Below are 26,918 nucleotides of genomic sequence, written 5' to 3' on the forward strand. Positions count from 1 at the left end.
CTAGCCCCACAGTGGTGAGCATCCATTCCTTGTAAGACATTATGACTGGAGCTGATACCAAGGGATGGATGCTTAACCATCTGAGCCACCCTGGCATCCCAGAAGTGGAGGGAGTTGTGCTTCTTCCACAGATTGTGCTTCATTATCCCTGTGCTTCATTATCTGTGTTGGTTGAGGAAGGCAGTAGTAGGTTTGGTGGTGGGCGGCATTGGGAAAGAGCCTGGTAGCACACATCTGACCCTCAATGGAGTCAGGAGAGGCTAGTAGGGTGGTCCATGAGAATGGGTAAGTGGCACCACCAATATATTTTCTGAAATAAAGGAGTGAGGAGGGCAGTCTTGGGTAATTACCACCCTCACACATTTTTCTTTACCCTAGCCCTCCAGCCCCTCCCTGCTAGCTATCCAAGGGTTGGGATTATTTTTTTTAAAGAAAAGGAACAAAATACCCCAATGTGAATTATCTATAGCTTGTAACAATGAAGAACCCCCTATGCCAAGACAGGGCATATATTTGTGTATGAGTTTGAGTGCTTGGGAAGAAAAAGAGGCCTTAGCCCTACTGTGGAGCTAGGCTCAGTGATCCAAATATTCTGGTAATGCTAAAAATCTTACAAGAGGGGCCAGAAACAGATGATCTTCTATGGGCAGGTCAAGCATGTTGTGAATAACTTGTATTTGGTGAACCAGGGGGGAGAGCACCAGAATAAACTGCCAATTGATTTAATAGATATGTTTTCCAGTTTTCAGACACTGGTTTTATTGGGGAAACGAGGGGAAGATACTCCTATTCATCCTTCCTTGCGGGCACTGCCTCTTGTGGAAGTACAGTCTCCCACGAGGGATTCTAGATTCAGGTCTGTTCCTCTCACCAATGTCCCCTGTTACCTGTATATACATGTTTATTTCCATTTTAATTCCTTACCACATGGCTAGAATTGGTTATTAATTTATACATTTTTAATATGAGAAAAATAAGTATTTTACAAGCAATGCTGAGAAGCCATTATCAGAAAATAAACTTTATGGTGGGAATGTGAACTAGTGCAGCCACTCTGGAAAACTGTGTGGAGGATCCTCAAAGAGTTAAAAATAGATCTGCCCTACGACCCAGCAATTGCACTGCTGGGGATTTACCCCAAAGATACAGATGCAATGAAACGCCAAGACACCTGCACCCCGATGTTTCTAGCAGCAATGTCCACAATAGCCAAAGTGTGGAAGGAGCCTTGGTGTCCATCGAAAGATGAATGGATAAAGAAGATGTGGTCTATGTATACAATGGAATATTACTCAGCCATTAGAAACGACAAATACCCACCATTTGCTTCGACGTGGATGGAACTGGAGGGTATTATGCTGAGTGAAATAAGTCAATCGGAGAAGGACAAACATTATATGGTCTCATTCATTTGGGGAATACAAAAAATAATGAAAGGGAATAAACGGGAAAGGAGAAAAAAATGAGTAGGAAATATCAGAAAGGGAGACAGAACATAAAAGACTCCTAACTCTAGGAAACGAACTAGGGTAGTGGTAGAAGGGGAGCTGGGGGGGTGTAGGGGTGACTGGGTCACAGGCACTGACGGGGGCACTTTATGGGATGAGCACTGGGTGTTATTCTATATGTTGGCAAATTGAAGACCAATAAAAAATTTTTTAATAAAAATAAACTTTATAGACAGCCTGAGGCAGGACAAAGTCACTTGAGGACGATGACGGTGCGGAGTTCACTGTCGCTCTCCTCACCCAGGTCTTCAGCAGCTGAATCTGCAGCCCGAGGCTTCTCTACTGGGGCACCACCTTTCTCTCTGCAAAAAAGAAGAATGCCTTTAACTCTGTAAAGGAACAATTAAACTTTTCATAATTAACTCATTTTAGAAAAGAAGTATAAATTGTCCCCAATCAGGTACCCTGGTTCCTTGTTGAAAATCTCATCCTCATCAGAAGAATCCCTGTCGTGTAGCTTCTGTGCCATGTTTTTCTTCCGTGTGGCATTGAGAGGTCTGTACATGTCCCGAAGCCAAAGTGGCCGCCTTCTCCAGAAAAAGCCCTAGAAAACAGAAAGGACATTGTTAATTCTGCATTTCCCCTGCTCTCTCCAGCCATGGGACTTTATCTTCCTCAGATTTACCTGATTCTCCCGTTGGATTGAACATCTCTTATGCAGCAGAGTTAAAGAAGAGCCTTGGAGGAAACACATATGCAGACAATTAGTGATTCACGCCATTTCCCATGCCTCTCACAATGTGTATCTCTGGTCCTATTAGGACATCTCAGTCCATAATCACAGGAAGCAAAATCACTACAGACCTCGGATCCTGAAAATAATCCCACGCATGCTACACTTCCAGAATTTTCCCATGTCTGTCCATAATGGCCCCACAATTTCTCTGGGGAGGCCTTTGTATGTGGCTTGGCATTGAGTATAAGCAAGATTTTCATCCTGCTCACCTGGGCCTATGGCCAAGTGCCCTCGTGCAGTGAACAGACTGTGCAACTATAACACAGAAGCACCTTACTCTCTCCAGAAGCAGTTTACTTTGGTCCCCTTTGGACTTTGTCTCATAGGCATCATTTGCTGGGGAGGAGGAGAGAGAGGTGTTTCTATTTTCCTAGCTGCTGTATCCTACAAGTTGATTCACACCAAATAAATGCACGAGTCCAACCAACAAAGTTACCTAACTCACTGACTTTCTCATTGCAGGCAGTGGCTAATGAGTGAGTGAGGAAGGTCACAGCCAGCACTAAAACACAAAATATTATTTTTGAATATAAACAATATAGAAAGAATCAGAATGTATAGTAAGTTTGTCTTAGAAACTGCTTATGTTGGCTCGCCCAGGTGGCTCAGCAGTTTAGTAATGCCTTTGGCTCAGGGCGTGTGTGGTCCTGGTCTGGGGATGGACTCCACATTAGGCTCCATGAGAGGAGCCTGCTTATCCCTCTATCTCTCTGCTTCTCTCTCTGCGTCTCTCATGAATAAATTAAAAAATATTTTTAAAAACCTGCTTATGTCTTGACAGTATGTATGTACGGAGTTGTGACATAAAATGTAGCTCGCAGCCCAAGAACAGTATAATCAGAGGAGAAGTGCCCCTCTGGAAAGGAACCATCTTCTGACACTCAGTAGCAGTATGCCCATGGGGCAATTTACCTTCCCTTTCTTCTCCATTTCCTTATTATAAAAGGAAGAGACAAACTATTACCTAAGGCCTCTCCCAGTTAACAGTCTATGGAGTCTGGACAAAGGGAATGGAGAGTGGTGGATCAAAAACTAGGAGGAGGAGGGAAGTTTTCCTGCCACTTTACAGGAAGGAGTCCTATTTTTCTGCCTTCCATCAGCCTTGAAGACTAGGCCTCTTAGCCCAAGACTCTGTAGCCAGGCCTGATGGTCACTACCAGCAGGAACAGGTGCACCCAACCCCTCTCCACCCTTTTTCTTTAAAGGAGTAGTGACAGTAGATGCTCTGTGTCAGTTCCATTCTAACTCAGATTTGTCTGGGAAGCTAATTTTGCTGGATCCAGGCAAAGCATTAGACCAAATCAATATTCTTTCTGCCTTTGGTAGTTTCCTGGGTGTAAAACAAGGGGAGTGAAATAGGAGTTCTAAAATCTAGTTCTGAAATTCTGCTTTAATAATTGCCAATTTACCTTGAGCCTCCTTCTTCATCTTCCACTGGTGCTGCTCTATGAGAATAAATCTGTTTTGGAAGAAAACATATCACAGGTACCCATCTCAATAACCATGCCTCCAAATCTGTATTCATTCCTTTGTATTTTAAGTCTTATTCAGCCTTTTTGGAGAGCAGGAATTCTATTTTTTAGTAGTCCTTTGACTCTTCCATAGTCCCAACTTGGGAACTTGTGTGCAGCTGGCAATACATTTTATTGACTGTTTTAGATGACATCCAACAGGTAATTCCTAATAAAAATTCTTAGAAGTAAGAAAAGAAAAGTATCTACCAGAAACCTAAATAGCAACATTGTTTTAAAGTCAAGGACAAGAGTTCAATGCCTATTATTCCTGTTACTATTCATCACGTTGAAGAGGTCCTAATCAATGCAATAGGAAAACACTTCTTTTAAAGATTCCAGGCATCTCAATGCAATAGGAAAAATTAAGTATTGGAAAGTAAGAAACAAAACATATTGGCATATGAAATTATGGACAACCTAAAAGGCCCAAGAGAGTCAACTTAAATTTTACTGTAGTGGGATGCCTGGGTATCTCAGCAGTTGAGCGCCTGCCTCTGGCTAAGTGCATGATCCCAGGGTCCTGGGATCAAGTCCCACATCAGGGTCCCTGAATGGACCCTGCTTCTCCCTAAAAGGCCCAAGAGAGTCAACTTAAATTTTGCTGTAGTGGGATGCCTGGGTATCTCAGCAGTTGAGCGCCTGCCTCTGGCTAAGTGCATGATCCCAGGGTCCTGGGATCAAGTCCCACATCAGGGTCCCTGAATGGACCCTGCTTCTCCCTCTGCCTGTGTCTCTGCTTCTCTCTCTGTGTCTCTCATGAATAAATAAAATCTTTAAAAAAATAGAAAAATAAATTTTACTGGAAGTGCTCTGAGAATTCAGTAAGATGGCTAAATACAAAATCAAGAGCTCAACATGCAAAATGCAATAGCTTTTTTACGTTCCACAAATAACTAATTAACAAATGGAAGAATGGTTCCATTTATAATATCAATAAAAGGAAGGATACCTCGGTGGCTCTATGGTTTAGTGCCTGCCTTCCGCCTAGGGTGTGATCCTGGAGTCCCGGGATCGACTCCCACATCAGGCTCCCTGCATGGAGTCTGCTTCTCCCTCTGCCTGTGTCCCTGCCTCTCTCTGTGTGTGTCTCATGAATAAATAAATAAAATCTTAAAAAAAGATTAAAAAATATCAATAAAAGACATAAAGTACCTAGGAATAAACTTACAGCAAAGAATGGGGAAGACCTTTGAGATGAAAACATTAAAACTCTTCTGAAGGACTTTAAGAAATGAATACATGATGATACCATGTTCCTAGAATATTGCAAAGATGTCAATTCTCCTCAAACTCAATGCAATCCTATTCAAATCCCAAGATAGTTTTTCTTTTTTTTAAATAAAAACTGGCCAGCTGACATTTGGTAAAGGGATATGCAAGTCTAGCTATGAAATGTATGAAAAAGGAGATCAAAGAGCATGAGTGTAACTCTACCAGACATCAAAATAGGTTATTATAAAGCAATTGGAATTAAGTATATAGTGTGATATGGGAAAGGAAACTGGACTGATAAGAATCCAGATAAGAAAAGTATTTTAGAGACGCCTGGGTGGCTGAGTGGTAGAGCATCTGCCTTTGACTCATAGGGTGAACCCGGGTCTGGGGATCAAGTCTCACATTGGGCTCCCTGAGACGAGCCTGCTTTTCTCTCTGCCTATGTCTCTGTCTCTGTGTGTGTGTGTCTCATGAATAAATAAAATCTTACAAAAAAATAGTATTTTAGATCTGTTAAGAAAGAATGAACCATTCAATAAAAGATTTTAAAGTAACTGGGTATTTCTTTAGGGGGAAAATGTTAGATCCCCTACCTCAACCATACCTAAAAACAAAACAGATCTATACAGGTTGAAAAATATAAATTATAACAAATATAAGTATAGACGAAGACAGTATAAAGGCAACAAAGGCCTCGCTAACAAGACCCACATCCCATAGGCCACAAGGAAAGAACTCGCATATATGGTGACAGACTCAAAACATCTCCCATTTCTTGTAGTCTCGCCCCCTTCACCCTTGGATTGTTGGTCATCTTCTGGTGACTGATAAAACTCTTTTCATATTAAATATATTAATCCTTTCAGTGGCTTCCACTGAATTTCAGTGTTTCAAATGCTGGCCAGTGTTTTCATCTTTAAGGAGACAGAACAGTGGAATAAGAGCACAGGATTTGCAGTTAAGTAAAACTGGGTTCTGCTTTGGGTTTTGCCACTGGAGCCTTAAGCTGATCCCCTTTTATGTATGAAAGAGGGATGGTAATATTGTCCTCCCAGGGTTGTGGGCATGAAATTGGATATGGAAAATTCTTCTTCCTATGCTTGGCATAAACCAGTGCCAAGTCATTATGGAACTGAAGAAAAGGTAAACAGGCAACCTCCAGCACAGGTGACTATAAACATGACATGCTTTGGAGTAGCCTGATGCAGGATTTTAGCTACAGTATTTTAACCAAAACTATTCACATAATTCAGTGTGTGGAAAAAGCTGCTGAGTAAATCTAATTAATCAACAAGATGATATTTTTATCTTTAAGCCATGTCCTTTTTTCCAGGATGACTGATATAGCTCCATGAGGGTGGATACTATCTCTCATCATTTCAACCAAGGAAAGAAATCAGTGGTAGTCTGAAAGTGGCTGGTGAGTACATCTAACCACAGAATTTTGAGTTGAGGAAATGTTACTATCATGTTAACTTGGCCTTCTTAAACCTAACGTCCCAAAACAGTCTAATGGCTTGTTGCCTTGTTTATAATCCATAAATCACCTGGCAATGGAAAGTTCCTTTAAAAATCCCCAGAATAGGGCAGCCCCAGTGGCGTAGCGGTTTAGCACTGCCTGTAGCCATTGTGTGATCCTGGGGACCCAGGATCAAGTCCCACATCAGGCTCCTTGCATGGAGCCTGCTTCTCCCTCTGCCTGTGTCTCAGCCTCTCTGTGTCTCTCGTGAATAAATAAAATCTTAAAAAAAAAAAAGAATTGCTTCTCTTTAAAAAAATAAAATAAAATAAAAATCCCCAGAATATACTTTGCAATAAAAGAATGAAGTACATGTCAGTCTGTCAGACAGAAGAGAAATACCAAGTATCAGTAAGTGAGAAAGTGGCTTTGATTTTAAGTTTGTAAATTCTGAATCTATTATAAAGACAAAAGATTTTCTGGAAATCTGAATTAATGGTTGTTCTTACCTCAATGAGACAGAAAACTATAATCAAAATCATTACTACTACAGTCACAGATATTGCCAAGATGAGTTTGTTGTTATAGCCATAACCTGGGACTTCTTTTGTTGGCTAAAAAAACAAAAAACAAAAAACAAAGAACAATTTTTTAGAAATCAAAGAAAAGGATGAAAGCTAACTATTCTTAAGCTACTCTAAAACCTCATTCTTTCAGTGGAGTGGCGTATAGGTTCTTAAGAAATATACCAAATCTAATGTGTTATATAATTTTATCATTAGCCCTTTCTTCAATAATATATTTATCTTGTATGTTAAGTCCTCTTCTCATCTACCTGGGAAGAGTGGCACCATTCTCTAAATGAGCAAAGTGGCAGATCACTGTCTCAGCCAACATTAATGGCTAAGACAAGACCCAGACTGGGAGGCCCTGGTCCTTGTGCATGGGTGCTTTAATTGCATGTCCTAAACTGACTAAAAGTTCAGACCCCATCTTTCAGGAGTTATCCTCACCTCACTTGACTTCTGCTCTTTCTGTTCACTCTGGGCTTCTGTGCTCTCATTGATATAGTTCTCAGTTCTCTTCCATTGGTCTGTATCCCACTCTGCCTTGGACACCTTTACTTCCTGCTGCTCGCTGAGAAGCTTCATCAGGAGGCCTGTTCTGGAGATAAGCTTGGCACAGGCCAGTTGCACATTGGTCTCAGAGCAGTCCATTTTCAAAGTCCGGATAACATGAGAAATGAGCCTTCTCACGTCATTATTCGGGATGAGGGACCGTAGCTGCTGGTTTAGCTGAATTTCAAATAGATCACCTGCGGATGAGAGCTTTGCAACACTGAAGCCTGTGGGCTTTGGGGGCAAGTCAGTGACCAAGTTGTGGTATTCCCATTGTGTTTCATTGGTTTGTTTAACAGTCGGCACAAAGTTGTCTCTGGTGGTAGTAGAATATGTATTGGAAAGATTCCTACGGTTTGTGAATTCAGGGGGAGTTTGTTCTGATACAGTAGTGCTTCCTGGAGAAATAATTTCTTCAGAAGCATTCTGTGCAGTAGTGTTTTCTACAGTAGTGTTTTCTTTAGAAGGTTCTGAAAGAGTAAATAATTCTGGAAAAGGATTTTCCTGAATTCGTTTTTCTGAAGATGAAATAGCCTCCTGTGAAGGGGAATCGATGAGGCTCCTGACGGCAGGCAATGGAGGCCTCTGTGCAGGCATCAATCTATTCGAGAGTGAGTTTTTCTTTCTGAACTTTTTACTTTTTTTGGTCTTGGGTGTTCTTTGGACTATACGTGAGCGAATTTTATGGAAAATATACTTTTTTCCAGAATGCGAGACTGGTCTGGAAGCCTCCATTTCCCTAACTCTAGCATTCGCATCTTCTAAAACAACAATGGGGTAGGTTGAGTCTTCTGATTTGTTTTTCACCTTAGGTAGGGATTTTGGAGCAGTGGAGGCAGAAGGCTTGCCCATTATGTTTTGCTTCGGGAAAGAAGAGGCTGCTGCCTTGTGCTCCTTTATGAATGAAGACTCTGTGTGGACGGAGTTTCCCACTAATTTCCTGGGCCTCTGGGCCATGTGAAGCTCCTCCAGCTCCCTTGGGGATGGTCCACTGAGCCTTCTTTCTTTGGCCATGTTCTTCACAAATGACTGGGCACTCTGTTTCCCTTGGGTGCTCTGAACGTCCACTTCCTTGTAGTGCCTTTTCTGTAGGTCCTTGGGGCCCTTGAGAACACTGTTTTTTCTAAACCACCTCTTCCGTAAATTCTTAGCCTTGGGAAGGGTCTTTTCCTGTCCTTGGGCAGTTTCCAATTTCTTAAATTTGGGACCTAAAATCCCGGGAGGTATAAGCATGGCAGTTTTTTCTTTCTTTTTTACCTCATCAATTTTTTCTTGAATTTCTGCATCTAACAAATTTTCCAGGAAAGAGAGTTTCCTCAGTTTATTTTTGTAAGTTGAATTGTTGGGTCCAGGTTCAAGAGAAGGGCTCTTTGTGTTGTTTTTCAAGTAACCCACAGGCTTGTCTCCATCTTGAACATTTGAAAACAGAGTTTTAATGAATGGTAGTAATGTTGATTCTACATCTTCTACATTTCCCTCTGAGAAATAAGGTAATATGTAATTCAGCGCACTGATAACATCACTTTCATCATTAAAGTCTAACTGCTCATTCATAAAGGCTGACAGACCGATGCCATTTTTGTCTGAGGATGCCTTCTCTGGCTCAATTGTCAGCTCAGTACTGGTACTCTTCTTCCGGGCTTTTAATACCTTCATGAATGATCCTTCTACATTCATTATAGATGCTTTTTCATCTGTCAGAAAAAGAAGAGACTAGTTTTGATAATGAAAGGCTGATAGCACAGTTTTTGTCAGTCCGCAGTCATACATCCCAGTCATAAAAATTAAGAACCAGCAAATATCTGAGTACCATTATCAAGGACACAAACTCAAACTTGAACCTATATTGGCAACAACAAAAGGAGAAAAGGGTATTTTTTTAAATGGCTATTTCTTCAGAACCTTTCACAACGTGAATGACTACATTTAGGATTATTCCATAATCCTTGGTCTCCAAGGGCCAATTATCTAGTACTTAAGAAAAGCCAAGTCTGGAAGACACTCAGCTAAACTGTCTGCAAATCTACTGTGACTCCTGGTATTCATATACCCTGTCCTGTACTGCTTCAGATGCAGTGGGAGCAGGGGGTTTCCTCCTTCTATCTCTTCAGTGTGCTTGTTTTCTTGCTACTACCACAGATGCCCATGAAAACACCCACTGCTAGTAGGGCCTCATCTGGACATGCCCTCTCCATCTACCCATCAATTACTATGCTTGGTCCCTGCTCCCATATATTGCAGCTCACACAAAACATAAGCTCTAGACAGAAAAAAAGCACTAAGTCCACCCTGGCTCTTTGCTTAAATTGGGCAGGGAACGAGTGTAGGCTAAGAGATTTCCAGGTATGAGAGATATGCCAATGTGGAACTGTTCGATAAATCAATGAATAATACTTGAGGTTTAAAATGCAGAAGGGATAAGAAATTTTTTGTCAGAATGTGAAGAATATACTTCACTTTCATTTCTAATATTTCTAGCTTTAGTTATTAGGGTACCATCCAGAGCTTCCCACTACATGAAAGTCAGCATATGGCTTGTGTACATGCACAGTATCATCCAACCGAGTTTCATTTCCAGAAGAATTAGAAGTATTTTCAGCGGTGTTGATGAGAGTCAGAGGAGGAGGTAATAAAGGTCACAAGAAAGAGGAGCAACGGGCTTGTAGAGAGCCCTAAACGGGACACTTGAGTGCTAGGCAACAGTACTTAACACCTCTGATCTAATTTTTCCTCACCTGTAAAAGGAGGCTAAACATGCCTATTCTGCCCACCTCTAAGAGATAAGGGAGTAATTAGTAAAAATTGTTTGAAAAATAAGCAACATTGTATTTACAGAGGTAGCAAAGTGTTATTTAATGAGGTACCCTAGATCATTGATAGGGAACCATATTCAAGCTATCTGGGTGCAGAAGCACATTTGGAAGTCATGAAGTTAGTGCCAATAAAACATAGTATACAGAAAAATACTTAAAAGTATCTGAGTGTTTTTGGATAGAAAAGCTGAGGATTCAGAAAAAAGTTCAGAGTTGGACAGTCCAAGAATAGAAGAGTGCTCTGTATCCATAAGAAGGCAGCAGCTTCTGGTTAGGGAACAGGAACTCTCAGGCTCTGAATAAACTTTATCTATAAATCAGCATCACTTTTACTCTTGATAACTTGTAAAAACAAACAATAAACAAAAATATATCTCCACCTGTCATATAAGACAAGGGGTGGACCTGAGTTCTGATACATATGAAATTAGTTTACAAATTTATGATGCATATGTTTTCATTTGGGAGTAATTAATTTAATAATGTAACTGAGAATCTGACTTATAACAAAGGAATAGTTCTTATAATTAGGGATTTTAAGGGTGCCTGTGTGGCTCAGTGGGTTAAGCATACAACTCTTGGTTTCAGCTCAGGTCATGATTTCAAGGTCATGGGATTGAGCCCTGCAATGGGCTCCACACTCAGTGGGGAATCTGTTTGAGATTCTCTCCCTCTGCCCCTCCTTCGACTCACATCTCTCTCTCTCTCAAATAAATCTTTGAAAAAAAAAGAAATTTAGGGGTTTGAACTGTAATGTGAATAAAAATAATGCAGTGACATCATTAGTTAAAAATTGATCATTGTTGATTAAAAATAAAAATTAAAACATAAATAAAATTTAAAATATATCATGAGGTGATTCCTGGTTGGCTCAGCGGTTTAGCACCTGCCTTCAGCCTAGGGCGTGATCCTGGAGTCCTGGGATCAAGTCCCACATCAGGCTCCCTATATGGATCCTGCTTCTCCCTCTGCCTCTCTCTCTCTCTCTCTCTCTCATAAATAAAATCTTTAAATATAAATATTATATATATATCATGAGGCAATTCAAACTCACCACAACGTGTGGCATTTGTCAAACATTCACCGTCACAATGCAGCTTGACTGTCTTGCAAACAAACCTCAATATTATTTTTGAGTTGGCAGAGACAACAGGACATACGGCTAGGTAATATCCTATAAATGGAAACACAGAGCATTATATTAGTGGTAAAGGGGTTACTTGAGTAGAAGATTCAGGCCAAGGTCTTCACAGGGCTCTGCATAAAGGAATTCTTGTGGCATATGATGGTTGGGTAGGGTTGAGTAGGGACCAGTTGGCCAATTGTTGCTCATGAATATTATAAATAAAGAGAAGGACAGAGGTGCTCAACCAATAGGTAAGGATGGTAGGGGGTATGATATACCTAGAATAAGACAGAGATAAGAACTGGGTGACATTGATCAGTAGTTCAGTTCAGAAGTATCTCCTTCTGACCCAAAAGTCTCACTTTGGGTTAAGAGCATACAGGAAGAGGGTAGACTTCTAAGAAGAGTCTGAGTAAGTCTAAAATATGGCCCACATCAAGGATAGAAAGCAATCAATCAAAACTAACCCAAAATCTACACAGGTGTTACAACTAGCAGACAAGGATGTTTAAAAAGTTACTATAACTGGGGTGCCTGGGTGCCACTGTTGGTTAAGCATCTGACTTTTGGTTTCAACTCAGGTCATGATCTCAGGCTCATAAGATCAAGCCCCTCACTGGGCCTCCTAGATCACTGTAAGTCTGCTTGAGATTCCTCTGCCCCACCCACGTGTGCTCTCTTCTTTCTCTTAAATAAATTATAAAATCTTTATAAAAAAAGTTATAACAATATTTCTTATGTTAAAGAAACCAGACTGATGAGGCACCAGGGTGGCTCAATCAGTTAAATGTCTGCCTTCGGCTTCAGGTCATGATCCCCGGGTCCCAAGATCGAGCTCCACATCAGTTTTGCTCCTCAGCAGAGAGCCTACTTCTCCCTCTCCTCTGCTCCCCTGCTTGTGCTCTCACTCTCTGTCAAATAAATAAAATCTTAAAAAAAAAAAAAATCCCAGACTAAGAAACCCATGTCTCTACTTAGTGAGTTATACAACAACTTCAAGTGGCCTAATATATGCATACATAGAGTCTACAAGGGAGAAGAAATATAATTGAAAAATAATAGCCCCAAATTGTCCAAACAGGTAACCCTAATAAACCCACAAATCCAAGAAGGTCAATGAACTCTAAACACAAGAAATATGGACAAAACTATGCCAAAGCACATCATAATCAAACTTCTCAAGCCATCAATAAAGAGAAAATGTTAAAAATAAGCCAAGGAAAAACCTCCACACAACATATAGGGAAATAGAGATAACAATGGTAACATATTTCTTGTTGGAATTAATGGAACTCAGTAGAGCAACATCTTTAAAGCAGTGAAGCGGAGAGGGGACCAACAACTATCAACTAGAATTCTATATCCAGATCTTTCAAAAATAAAAGCAAAACAAAGACTGAGACATACAAAAGCTGAAAGAAGTCATCATTAGTAGATTTACACTGTAGAAAAGCTAAAGAAAGTATTTTCAAGCAGAAGGAAAATGATTGCGATAGAAATGTGGATCCACACAAAAGGAAGAAGAACATTAGAACTGGTAACTCCAAAGGTAAATACATAAGGTTTTTCTTACTATTTAAATATCTGAATACAATATGATTTCACTTATATGTAGAATCTTAAACAAATGAAAACTGACAACAAAAAGAAGAGAGAAACAGATTCATGAATATGGAGAACAAACTGGTGGTTATTAAAGTAGAGGGCGGGGATATGGTCAAAATGAGTGAAAAGACGTAAGAAGTACAAACTTCTAGTTATAAAGTAAGTCTCCAGATGAAAAGTACAATGTAGGGAATATAGTTAATAATACCGTAATACACTTATTGTGGTATTAATTCTTCAATCACTATGTTGTACATCTGAAACTAATTTAATATACATCAACTATACTTCCTAAAGGAGTTAACTTATTGTTTAAAACAAAAAAATAATATAGTGTGCTGTTTAGAAGTAAAGCAAAATGTATGAAGACATTAGCACAAAGGCCAGTAAGGGAGAAATGAAGTACACTATATTGTAAGGTTCTTATGCCAATCATGAAATCATATATTATTTGAAGATAGACTGTGAAAAGTTAAAGATGAACACTACAAGCCATTAAACTACTGCTAACTAACAAAACCTGAGTTGTAATTAACTAGCCAACAAATAAAATTAATTTAATTTAATTTAATTTAATTTAATTTAATTTAATTTAATTAATTTAAAAGTGTACTCAGTCATCCAAAAGTAGGAAGAAAAAGAAAAAAAAATAGCAAAACAAAGAACAGATGGGACACATAGAGAGTTTAGTAGCTTTAAATGTAGTCATGTTAATAATTACATTAGGTGTAATGGTATAATCACCCTAATTAAAATATAAAAAAGCAAAAGCCAACTATATGCTGTCTATAAGAATCATCTGCAATAGAATATACAAGTAGGTTAAAAGTATAGAAAAAATTGTGCTATGCTAACAGTAATCAAAAGAAACCTGGGTGGCTACATTACTGTAAGACAAAGTGCATTTCAAAGTAAAAAAATATTACCAAGGATAAAGGAGGTTATTCCATCATTATAGGAATATCAACTAATAAAAAAGACATAACCTAAAAATTTATGCATCTGATAACAGAACTTCAAAATATATGAAGGAGAATGGCAAAGAGAGACAAATAAATACACAATTATAGTTGGAAATTTCAATATTGCTTTCTAAATAATGACAGAAAAATATATAGAAAATCAGTAAGATATAGCAGACTTGAATAACACTATCTACATACTTGACCTAACTGACATTATAGAATGCTCCACCCAAAATCAGAGTACTCATTTTTTTCAAGTAGATACATAATAGTTACCAAAATAGATCATAGGCTCATCTAATACCAGAATTCATGGGTATAACACAAGCCTCAATAAGTTTAAAAGGATTTAAGTCATTCACATATGTTCTGTGACTACAATGGAATTAAATTAGAAATGAACAGATTTGAAAATCTCCAAATTATTTAGAAACTAAACAACATACTTCTAAGTAACCCTGCCAGTCAAGAAATCAAAGAGAAATTAAGAGCTATTTCGTACTAAAACTGAAACCATGTCAACATATGGGATGTTGCTAATGCGGTGTTCAGCTTCCCCAGTATCCACTTTTAAGAAATTAAAAAAAGAAAAGAAAATTAATCATTGAATAAGGAGAAGAAATAGCATAATAGAGATCAAGGCACAAATAAAGAAAACGGAAAAGAAAAATAGAGAGGCCCAGTGAAATGAAAAGACAGTTTTTATTTATTTATTTTAAAAATTGTAATTATTTATTCATGAGAGAAAAAGAGAGAGGGGCAGAGACATAGGCAGAGGGAGAAGCAGGCTCCCTGTGGGGAGCTTGAAAAGGGACTCTATTCTAGGACTTCCAGGATCACGACCTGAGCCAAAACAGATGCTCAACCACTGAGCCACGCAGGTGCCCCAAAAGACAGTTTTTGGAGAAGATAAATAAAACTGATAAACCTCTAGGCAGACTGATTAAGACAAGACAAGAGAAGACATAAATTATCAGTATCAGAATGAGAGGGGTCAGGGATCCCTGGGTGGCTCAGCAGTTTAGCGCCTGCCATCGGCCCAAAGCCTGATCCTGGAGTCCCGGGATCAAGTCCCACATCAGGCTCCCAGCATGGAGACTGCTTCTCCCTCTGCCTGTGTCTCTGCCTCTGTCTCCCCCCTCTCTCTCTCTGTGTCTCTCATGAATAAATAAAATCTTAAAAAAAAAAAACAAGGGGTGACATGTCCCTTGTTTCTTTTCTTTTCTTTTTTTTTAAGATTTTTATTTTTATTTATTCATGAGAGACACAGAGAGAGGCAGAGGCAGAGGCAGAGGGAGAAGCAGGCTCCCTGCAGGGAGCCTCATGTGGGATTCAATCCCAGAATCCCGAGGTCATGAGCTGAGCCAAAGGGAGATGCTCAACCACTGAGCCACCCAGGCATCCCTACAGATATTAAAAGGATAAGAAGGGAATATTATAAATAATTTGTCAATCAATTCAAGGTGAAATGAACAGATCATAAAAGATGTAAACTACTCAAAAATAAATATGTAACTTAAATATCACTATTAAAGAAATAGAGTGTGTAATTGCAACTTTCTCACAAAGAAAGCTTCAAATACACAGGGCTTCATGAGTGATTCTACCAACATTTAAGGAAGAAATAATGCCAATTCTACACAAACTCTACCAGAAAGTTGAAGAGAAAAGAATATTTCCCCACTCATTTTTAAGGCCAGCTTTTCCCTATCATAAGTAGGCAAAGACAGTACAAGAAAAGAAAACAATAGACCGGGATCCCTGGGTGCGCAGCGGTTTGGCGCCTGCCTTTAGCCCAAGGCCCGGTGCATGGAGCCTGCTTCTCCCTCTGCCTGTGTCTCTGCCTCTCTCTCTCTCTCTCTGGGTGACTATCAAATAAATAAATAAATAAATAAATAAATAAATAAATAAATAAAAATAAATAAAAAAACAATAGACCAATATCTCTCATGAACACAGATGCAAAATTCTAAACAATGTTTCACCATATCAAACAATATATGAAGTTTCTGTATAGTAAACAACCAAAAAAAAATAATAAAGACTACCTATCAAATAGGAGAAGATATTTGCAAGTGACATATTCAATATAGGTTTAGTATCCAAAATATAAAGAATGTCTACAGATCACAACAAAAAACCCCCAAATAATCCACTTAAAAACTGGAAGACACAGACATTTCTCCAAAGAAGATGCACAGGGGTGCCTGGGTGGCTCAGTTGGTTAAATGTCTGCCTTCAGCTTAGGTCATGATCTCAGGGTCCTGGGATCGAGCCCTGAGTAAGGCTAGGTACTCAGAGGGGAATCTGCTTGGGATTCTCTCTCTCTCCCTCCTCTCCCCTCCTCCTGCTCATGTTCTTTCTCTCTCTCTCAAAAAAAAATAAAATCTTAAAAAAAAGAAGACATGCATATGGCCAACAGACACATGAAAAAATGCTCAGTATCATCAGGGAAGTGCAAATAAAAACCACAATGAGATATCACTTCACACCTGTCAGAATGGCTAAAATAAAAAACACAAGAAACAACAAATTTTAGTGAGGATATGGAGACATAATAACTTATGCTCTGCTGGCGGGAATGCAAACTGGTACAGCCACTGAGGAAAATGGTATGGAGGCTCCTCAAAAAATTAAAAATAAAACTACCGTATGATCCAGTAATTGCACTTCTGGGTATTTAACCAAAAATTACAAAAACACTAATTCAAAGGGATACATGCACGTCTATGTAGCATTATTTACCATAGCCAAGTTATGGAAAGCAGCCTACCAGTCCATTGATAGGTGGATGGATAAAAAATAGGTGGTATATATAAACAATGGGATATTATTCAGCCATAAAAAGAACGAAATCCTGCCACCTGCAACAACATTAGAGTACAATGCTAAGCAAAGTAAGTCAGTCAGTGAAAGACAAATACCAGGTGATTTCACTTATATGTGGAATTTAAGAAACAAACAAAAAAATGAGCAAAGGGGAGAGAGAGAGTCAAGAAACAGACATTTATTATAGGGAACAAACTATAGTTGTCCCCAGAGGGGACAAGGGTGGAATGATGGGTGAAATGGGTGAGTTCATCAAAATTTAAAAATTAAAAATTCTGGTCTTCAGAGATAGAACAGAATGAAGACAAGCCACAGCCTGGGAGAAATTTGCTAAACACCTGAGAGAAAAGACTTTTTCCAGAATATAATATACTCTTAAAACTCAATAGTATGTATCCAACTGAATGATGGATTTGGAGGCACCAGGGTGGCTCAGTTGGCTGCGTGTCTGACTCTTGATTTTGGCTCAGGTTATGGTCTCAGGGTTGTGGGATTGAGCCCCAAATCAGGCTCCAAGCTTGGTGAGGAATCTGAGATTCTCTCTCTCCCTCTCTGACTGCCTATACCCCCCACCCCCCACCACATTTGGTCTCTCTTCTCTCTGTCTGAGATAAATAAATCTTTAAGAAAAAAATAAAAGGAAAAGAGATTTCAATAGACACATCATTTAAAAAGATATTGGTACATGAATAGACACTCAACATCATGAGCTATTAGAGAAATGCAAATTAAAGATACAAAGTCTAGGGATCCCTGGGTGGCGCAGCGGTTTAGCGCCTGCCTTTGGCCCAGGGCGCGATCCTGGAGACCCGGGATCGAATCCCACGTCGGGCTCCCGGTGCATGGAGTCTGCTTCTCCCTCTGCCTATGTCTGCCTCTCTCTCTCTCTCTCTCTCTCTCTCTGTGACTATCATAAATAAAATTAAAAAAAAAAGATACAAAGTTTGAAAAAATTTTTTAACTGAAATATAAAGATGTCATACACTGCCGCTTGGAATGCAAAATGGTACATCCACTTTATTTTTTTTAAAGCTTTTATTCATTTATTATGAGAGACACTGAGGGAGGGAGAGAGAGGCAGAGAAACAGGTAGAGGGAGAAGCTGGCTCCATGCAGGGAACCCGACATGGGACTAGATCCTGGGTCTCCAGGATCACGCCCTGGTCGGAAGGTGGCGCTAAACTGCTGAGCCACGGGGGGCCCTACATTCACTTTAGAAAAGAGGTAAGCAGGTTTTTGTTTTTGTTTTGTTTTTTTTTTTTTGAGAGAGACAGCAAGCACATGTGTATGAGTGGGGTGGGGAGGAGGGGCAGAGAGAAAGGGAGAGAAAGAATCTTAAGCATGCTCCACGTTCAGCATGGAGCCCCACTGGGGGCTTGATCTCACAACCCTGAGATTATGACCTAAGCCAAAATCAACAATCAACAGTTGGACACTTAACTGACTAACCCCCCAGGCACCCCTAGGAAGCATTTTCTTAAAAAGTTAAATATACACTTAGCACATGATGTAGTAATCCTACCATTAAGTATTTCACCTCCCCCAGAATGAAAGCATATGCTCACACAAAGGCCTGCACGTGACTGCTTTTAGCAGCTTTATTCATCATAGCCAAAAGGAAAATCAGAACAACTCAAATGTCCATTAAGTGATGAATGCATAAACAAACTGATATATCCACACAACTGTAACACTACTCAGTATAAAAAGGAGTGAATTACGGGTTGATGCAATCACATGGATGAATCTCAAAAGGATTATGCTGAGTCAAAGGAGCCAATCACACAAGACTGCATACTGTATGATTTCATTCATAAGACACGGTAGAGGGGCGCCTGGGTGGCTCAGCAGTTGAGCGTCTGCCTTTGACTCAGGGAGTGATCCCGGAGTCCCGCGATCAAGTCCCAGCTCAGAATCCTTGTATGGAGCCTGTTTCTCCCTCTGACCTCTCACTCTCTCTCTCTTTGTCTCTCATGAATAAATAAATAAAATCTTAAAAAAAAAAAAAAAGACATGGTGGAAAAAATACTATAGGGACAAAAATGAGGTTGATGGCTGTCAGGGGCTGATAGTGGCAACAGGGGATTAACTACAAACAGAAATGTTCTGTATCTCAAACGTGGTGGTGGTTACACAACTATATATTTACCAAAGCTCATTAAAAACTGCATACTTAAAAAGAGTACATATTAACTGAAAATTATGCCTCAATAAAGCTGACTTATAAATAAAACAAACCTAAATACACAACGAAGTGATAATAAACATAAGAAAAATCAACTTACAGTTTTTCCAATTCAAGGGTCATCATGAGAATGCTCTCAATTGTTGAAAGTGACACCTGTGTTGTTCCCATGTCTCTGAAAGAGAACGCCCAAACATGCATGATACCAAAGACTAAAATTTCACACCAAGTACAAAAAGGTACTTAATAGTATGTGATTATTTAAATTCTGGCTTCTCTGTCAAGCTAGCTCAAGAGTTTACTTGCTATGGAAGATAATTTCAGAGCATTCTTATTGAAGAAATTAAAATTTATGTGCATCACGAACATAATCACCTTGGTGCTAAACAGTACAATCTCCTTTTACCCTTTTTCTACTCATTCTCAGTTGCATCCACCTTTCTTGATTAGTCTTTTGTTTTAAATAAGGTATACCTTATTCCAGTTTGCTTTTTGAGATAAATGATATTTCTACATATGTGGTAAATATTTCGCTATACACCTGCATGTTCCATATCTCTATGTGTTCTTCAATACTGCTCTCTTCTACTACAGGCTGTCTTGTCCATATACATTCTTTCTTTGCCAATAATTCTTATTGCAATAACCCAGCTAAAATTTAAATTATGACTTTTTATTCAAAATGCAAAAGATTTAATCTTTGACAAAAGTAAAAAAGAGCAGAAATCATCTCATGAGCCATGAGATTGTTGTAATACTTACAAATATTTTAATGCTGGCAATTTAAAAAGATATGAATCTTCAACAGTTGTCAGAGGGTTATGACTGAGAATTCTGAAAAAGCAATGGAATTAAAATTATCTGCATTTTAAGTAACTAGATGAAAATTTATGTTCTTTTTTTTGGTATGGAACTTGAAGTTTAAAAGCAATCATTTTCTGCCTTTGCCTATAAAATCACCCTTAGAATCTGTAAAACATTCTTCCTTTGGGCACTACCCAGGTCTCTGAATGATAAAGCAGGAAGAGAAAGAGAAAAAAAATTTTTTAAGTGGATGGCAAAGAAAAAATATGCCAAAGAACATTTCAGGTTGAAAACCTCAGAAGTGACTATACCAGTAGGAAGTAATTTCTGTAGGAAATACTATTTCTAGTGTCCTCCATAATTCAAAGTGCTTTTCTTTTATCTCTAGAAAGTTTAAAAATCCTACAGTTTAAACCACCCAGTTAAAGACAAAATGATAACCAATTCTTCAGTTTTGGAGCCAAACAAGAAGGGCTAAATCTATGAGCAGCCGGTGAAAGCTATATTCCCACCACATAGCCTGTGTGTATTCTTGCATTACAGCCTTTGTCATGGCATGTATCACCTGTTTCCTTATCAATCTCCTGGATTCTCGGCTCCTGGAGGGCAGGGACCATACTTTATTGTCATGTTGTCCCTGTGCCTGACATAGTATAGTGCTTGTTATTGACTATTTAATGTTTGTTGAATAAAGGACATCTTGTCATCTTTTTGACACAAGCTTTTATTCCAAAATGCTGAACAGACCTTCTTCCCAACTCTTTAAAATGAAAAAAGGTAAAAGAAATAGGAAGAAAAGAAAAGACAATCTGCCTTGAGGTTGACTCTACTCAAGAATCATTAACTATACTTTTACCAAGTATTAGATAGATAATCTTCATAACCAATACTATTATTGGGCTGTAAGGCATCTGTGATCAGCATTTCACATTTAATCCTTATAATAACCTTATGTGATAGATACTATCATCACCTCATTTTACAAATGAGGAAACTGAGGTACAGAGAGGTTACATAATTTGTCCGAGTTTGTCAAGCCAGTCAGAAGCAGAGCTGGAATTTGAACTGAGTTCTGACTCCAAAGCCTGTGTGTAACTCACATGAAGAAAAGGGGGTTTATAAAACAGCTGTTACCATAAACTTTGAGAGCGCTAAATATAGAAACTGTATTCATGTTGAACTTCATCTCTCCACCTGGGAGAGCTCCTCTGAGAATTACATTTTCTATTTTTATTCCTTTTCTCTAATCGACTCCCATGATGAAGTATTTAATTAGCTGATGGTCATTGAGACTTTAGGTATTTTAAACCATGTTATAGGCGAATCAGTGAAAACGGGAAAGTGAGGACATTTGAAACTTCATCCCTCCATAAAAGCAACGACAATGACAAACACTGGCAAACATAGAATCAATGTTTTAATCATTTTGGAAAATTTAACCAATGGGTCTACAGCAACCCAGAGAGCATTTATTAAGGGAAAATGTATTAATTTCTATAAGAACAGTGAGATCTGTTGTTTTAACTAGTTCTAGACCTCTGCTCTGTATCCTGATGGTAGCCTTGAAAAATAGCCCACATCCCAGGGGAGCAAAATGGAGCTGGAGTTCCTTAAAGCCTCCTTCCCAAAGAACTGTCATTGTTTTACCTGTCTAGTGAGTTTCCTGGAAGACCTCAATTGAGAACCTTGTCCTTGACCTCACTGAGAACTGCACAATGCTAGAAGCCTCTTCTTCTCAAGGGGCATTTTAAAAATATCATTATTTATTTATTTATTCATGAGAAAGACACACAGAGAGAGAGAGGCAGAGACACAGGCAAAGGGAGACAGAGAGAGAGAGAGACATAGGCAGAGGGAGAAGTGGGCTCCCTATGGGGAGCTGGATGTGAGACTGGATCCCAGAACTCCAGGATCATGCCTAGAGAGGAAGGCAGACACCCAACCGCTTAGTCACCTAGATATCCCCAGGAGCATTTTTAAAAACACTTACAGGTAAATGTTTTAAACTGGCAGCTGTGTAAGGCAATGGATAACAGTTGGGACAAAAAAAACAAAAAAAACAAAACAACAACAACAACAAAAACCCTAATCTAAAAGTTTAAAAGAAAAAGCTGAGAAATGAGATATCCACAGAGAGTTTGAAATGCTCCAACATATTCCTGAGAAACTAGAAGACCACAAGACATATTCCTAGGAATGTAGAAAAAAACCTTAGCACTAACAAATGGGTTCAGCAAGGTTGCAGGAAACAAGATCAATATATAAAAGTTAGATGTATTTCTATGTATTAGCAATGAGTAATCCAAAATGATATTAAGAAAAAATTTCCATGTATAACAATATTAAAAAGAATAAAATACTTAGGAAAAATGTAACCAAAAGTATAAGATCCATACACTGAAAGCTACAAAACATTGTTGAAATTAAAGAAGATTGAAATAAATGGAAAAAATGCCATGGTCATGGACCAGAAAAAATATTGTTAAAATGGCACTATGCCCCAAATTGAACTATGGCTTCAGCACAACCCTTATCAAGATCACAGCTGACTTGTTTCCAGGCTAATTCTAAAATTCTTATATCAATTCAAGGGACCCAGAATAGCCAAGAAAAATCTAGATAAAGAACAAAAAAGTGGGAAGATTCACATGCTCTGCTTTCAAAACCCAATTCAAAGCTACAGTAATCGTAGTGTGGCACTGGCATAAAGATAGACATATATAATCAGAGAAGGACAAACATTATATGGTGTCATTCATTTGGGGAATATAATAATAGTGAAAGGGAATAGAAGGGAAGGGAGAAGAAATGGGTAGGAAATATCAGAAAGGGAGACAGAACATGAAGACTCCTAACTCTGGGAAACAAACTAGGGTGGTGGAAGGGGAGGAGGCGGGGGGGGGGGGTGAATGGGTGATGGGCACTGAGTGGAGCACTTGACGGGATGAGCACTGGGTGTTATTCTGTATGTTGGCAAATTGAACACCAATAAAAAGTAAATTTATTATTTAAAAAAAAAAATAAAAATGCTAACACTGGAAAACAATGTAAATCTCTGATGTTCTGTAAATTAAAAGTGAATAAACTGAGGCTGAAGATTTTAAAAAAAGGATAGACATATAAACCAATGGAACAGAACTGACAGTCCAGGAATAAATCCTCACATTTATAGTTGACTGATTTTCAACAAGAGTGCCAAAGCAATTCAAAGTGGGAAGACTAGTCTTTTCGAATGGAGCTGGGACAACTATATATTCATATACAAAATAAGGATTCCTACACTTCATTCTATATATAAAAATTAACTCAAAATGGATTAACCTAAATGGAAGTGCTCAAGCTATAAAAACTCTTAGAAATCTTTATGACCTTGGATTAGGCAAGAGTTTCTTAGACATGCCACCAAAAGCACAAATAATAAAAGGAAAAATAGACAAATTGGACTTTATAAAAAATTAAACAGATTTTTGTGCTTCAAAGGACATTATCAAGAAAGTAAAAGACCACTCACAGAATGGGAGAAAATATTTGCAAATCATATGTCTGATAAAAGTCTAGTATCCAGAATATCCAGAACACATAAAGAACTCTTACAACTCAATAAAAAGACTAATAATTGAACTTTTAAATGGGCAAAGGATTCAGAGAGACATTTCTCCAAAGAAAATACACAAATGGCCAATAAGCACATGAAAAGATGTTCAATGTCTTAAGTCATTAGGGAAATACAAATCAAAGCTATAATAAGATACTACTTTATACTCACTAAGATGGCTATAATCAGATGGAGAATGATAAGCGGTAGCAAGATTATGGGGAAAGTGGAATCTTCATACATTGGTGAGAACATAAAATGGCATAGTTACGTGTGGAACACAGTTTGGCAGTTCCTCAAAAGGGTTAGACATAGAGTTACTACGTGACTCAGCAATTCCACTCCTAGGTATGTACCCAAGAGAATTAAAAACATATGTCCACACAAAACCATGTATGTGAATACTCATAACAGCATTATTAATAATAGTCAGAAGTGGAAACAACTGAAAAGTCCAATAACTGAGGAACAGATGAACAAAAGGTGATGTGTCTATGTAAGGGAATATTATACAGCCTTCAAAAAGAATGAAGTGCTGGTATATATGCTACAACATGGAAAAACTTTGAAGCTAACAGTTATGTGAAAGAAGCTAGACACTCATTTGTATGAAATGTCCAGAAGAGGCAAATCTAGGATACAGAAGGGGAATTAGTTGTTGCCTGGGAGGAGGGAAGAAGGGGGTGGTCACAGCTGATGGGTACGGTATTTATTTTGGAGGGTGATGAAACTGTCCTGGAATTAGGGTGGCTGTGGTCTATCGAAGTATACCACTGGACTGTATACTTTACAATGTTGCATAGTCTATTATGTGGATTATATCTCAATTAAAAATAAAGAACTGGGGATCCCTGGGTGGAGCAGCGGTTTAGTGCCTGCCTTTGGCCCAGGGCGTGATCATGGAGATCCGGGATCGAATCCCACATCGGGCTCCCGGTGCATGGAGCCTGCTTCTCCCTTCTCCTTATTAAAGCCAAAGAAAACAAAAACCTCCAAAGGTGGTACCTCATTAATAAGCTCTTGGCATGTCTTTGAGGTGGATTTCAGATTCAAAATAGACTTTACCACACTGCTAACTTGTTCAGTCAGTATTTATCAATAACTTAGAGGCTTCATTCAAGAAGCTTACTGAGTTATAATTACCTGAAACCCAGGGTCAATCAAGGTCTTGTGGGGCCTGAACCTCATCTACTTTGGGAAATCCTGTCTAATAAAAACATGCAACATTATGAATATAAAAATTGCTAGGACTCCTCTCAAGACCTTTGAAGGGGCCTATGGAAGTGAGGAGCCCTGAAGTTAAAGCTTTGGTCAGTTCAAAATAAATCCACCTCAGCTAGGGCCTATACATTTTACAGACTTCTTTAATGCCAGAGAAAATATTGTTTCAACTTATAAACACCTTGGTAACATGTCACACAGGTAACATGACTAATTCAAAGGGTGGCATCTTCCCTTGGCAACTTGCCTTTGGAAAGAAATGCAATGAAGTTTATATTTCACTATGGCAGAGATTTCCTAAAGCAGACTAGCTTTGTCTATTAGAAAAATTTGACCTCAAACAAAAAAGGAGCCTAACCCCCAGTACACACTTACTGTATCGTGATAATCTTTCAGAAGGAACTGTGAATTAGTTTTCGAAGCTGTATTCAAGTCCCATGACATGAGTATTAATTTATTATCAATACTGGCTAGCTCTGGTTCTTTAATTACCTTTTTCTGTTATTTAAGATGCACACAGAAACTCAACACAAACAAGCTGTTGCTTCATCCATTAAGAGTCTTTTCTATCCCACAACCTGTTCCCTACTTTGTCAACCCCCTACCTTGTTACCCTGCTGCATGGATGCCCGCACGGCTCCCGTGTGTTTTCCTGTCAACATCTTTCTCCTTCCAGTATGAAAGTTTCTTGGGGACAGTCCCTGTCTTATTCTTTGTACCCCCAGTACTTAGTACAGTGTTGACATGTATTGGACATGGCACTCAGTGAATGTTTTTCAATGAATTCATTGATTTTTATCAACTGATTCCCCCATATTCTTTCTTGTGTTGCCCATATAACTATAATGAAAGTCAGATTCTTTCCTTTCCTTTCTTTCTTTCTTTCTTTTCTTTTCTTTCTTTCTTTTTCTTTTTCTTTTTCTTTCTCTTTCTTCTTTCTTTCTTTCTTTCTTTCTTTTCTTCTTTCTTTCTTTCTTTCTTTCTTTCTTTTTTTGGAAATTCAGATTCTTCTAAGAGACTCTTGGTGTGATAACATGCTTAGAAAAAAGATGGTGAGTTTAAGACAGTATATTGATGCACCAAAACCTCCTGGTGCAGAAACCCAATGAGCCTTTTCTCCGGGGTGTTCGCAAGCAAAAACTGACCCTCTGTAGTCTTTTCCAAGTTAGGCATCAGCAAATTAATGGGAGGAGAGAGGAGCCTTCAACAGATAGGCATCTGCAGGAACTGTCCCTCTAGCTCCAGACCACCCCAACACCTTCATCTATCCTAAAATAAACTGTGTGAAATAATATTTCTGAACTACAAGACAGGTAAGATAATCTTTTCCAAAGTCACGTTTAGAGGAAGATCTTCACCTTGAGTCTAAAATCCCCCTCAGGCCATTGAACATCCCCCACTATGATTTGTTTATATCACCAGGAAATCACAGAATTTTCCAGCCGAAAGGGAATAACACACTTCTTATTGAAGAAGAGTCAGGAAATAGCCACATGGAATTATGCTACAGCAATGTATTTCATGAACATTTTTCACACAACTTAACACAAACAATATCTTTTACCATACCTCAAAGGTTCTTATGGCCCCCAGATGATTTACTCAGAGGTATACATTTTTTGAAAAATAATGTTCTGGGTAACTGGTGAGAGAAGTGCCCTGTGGCAGGTTCTCAGCAGTTCTTTCTGCTTTACCATTTAAAAGAAGCTGATGGCTGAGGAAGCACCCACACTTTTGCTCCCTGGAGAATTCCCCTACACTTAGTTCTTTGAAGCTTTATTTTGCATGCATTGAAGCAGTTAGGAACTTTGCCCATTAGCAGGAATCAAAGTTAAATTCAGAGGTGGAATTTGAAGGACCATGCCCCTATTGGAGAAGCATCATTGTCATGGATTCCCAGGATAGTGTTGACTTGGGTGTTATTTGCTTGGGGCCTTTTATTGCCCATACCAAAGCTGAGTACAGGGAAAGCTGAGAGTGCCATTTATGAGATAGACAAGCCTCTTGGCCTCTTTGTACCTTAGTTCCTCCTCATTTGAAAAAAAAAAAAAAGAATGGATTTTAAGACATACTTTTCAGAGTTCATACTGGGCTTAACATCCACTGAACCAATAAATGTATGATGTTTTTACATATTGTTTGTCTGTTTATTTTTTACATGTGTTTATTTTCTATTTCACTTACAGCTTATGTAAAAACTGCATTCCATGCCAGCCTGAAATGTT

General features: G+C 38.7%; 1 protein-coding gene across 1 annotated transcript; it reads right to left on the reverse strand.

Moving 5' to 3' along the window:
• Positions 1 to 1,645: 1,645 nt before the first annotated feature.
• LOC119879151 (leucine-rich repeat-containing protein 37A-like) lies at positions 1,646 to 26,918 on the reverse strand. The gene is given in 8 exon segments (XM_038589585.1): positions 1,646 to 1,810; positions 1,913 to 2,052; positions 7,446 to 9,244; positions 11,418 to 11,478; positions 11,480 to 11,537; positions 19,174 to 19,248; positions 19,836 to 19,907; positions 26,878 to 26,918. Coding segments are annotated over 8 exon segments (2,334 nt in total). The 5' UTR covers positions 26,898 to 26,918; the 3' UTR covers positions 1,646 to 1,701.

This window comes from Canis lupus, unplaced genomic scaffold, assembly GCF_011100685.1.
Source record: "Canis lupus familiaris isolate Mischka breed German Shepherd unplaced genomic scaffold, alternate assembly UU_Cfam_GSD_1.0 chrUn_S348H508, whole genome shotgun sequence".
Lineage (NCBI taxonomy): Eukaryota > Metazoa > Chordata > Mammalia > Carnivora > Canidae > Canis > Canis lupus.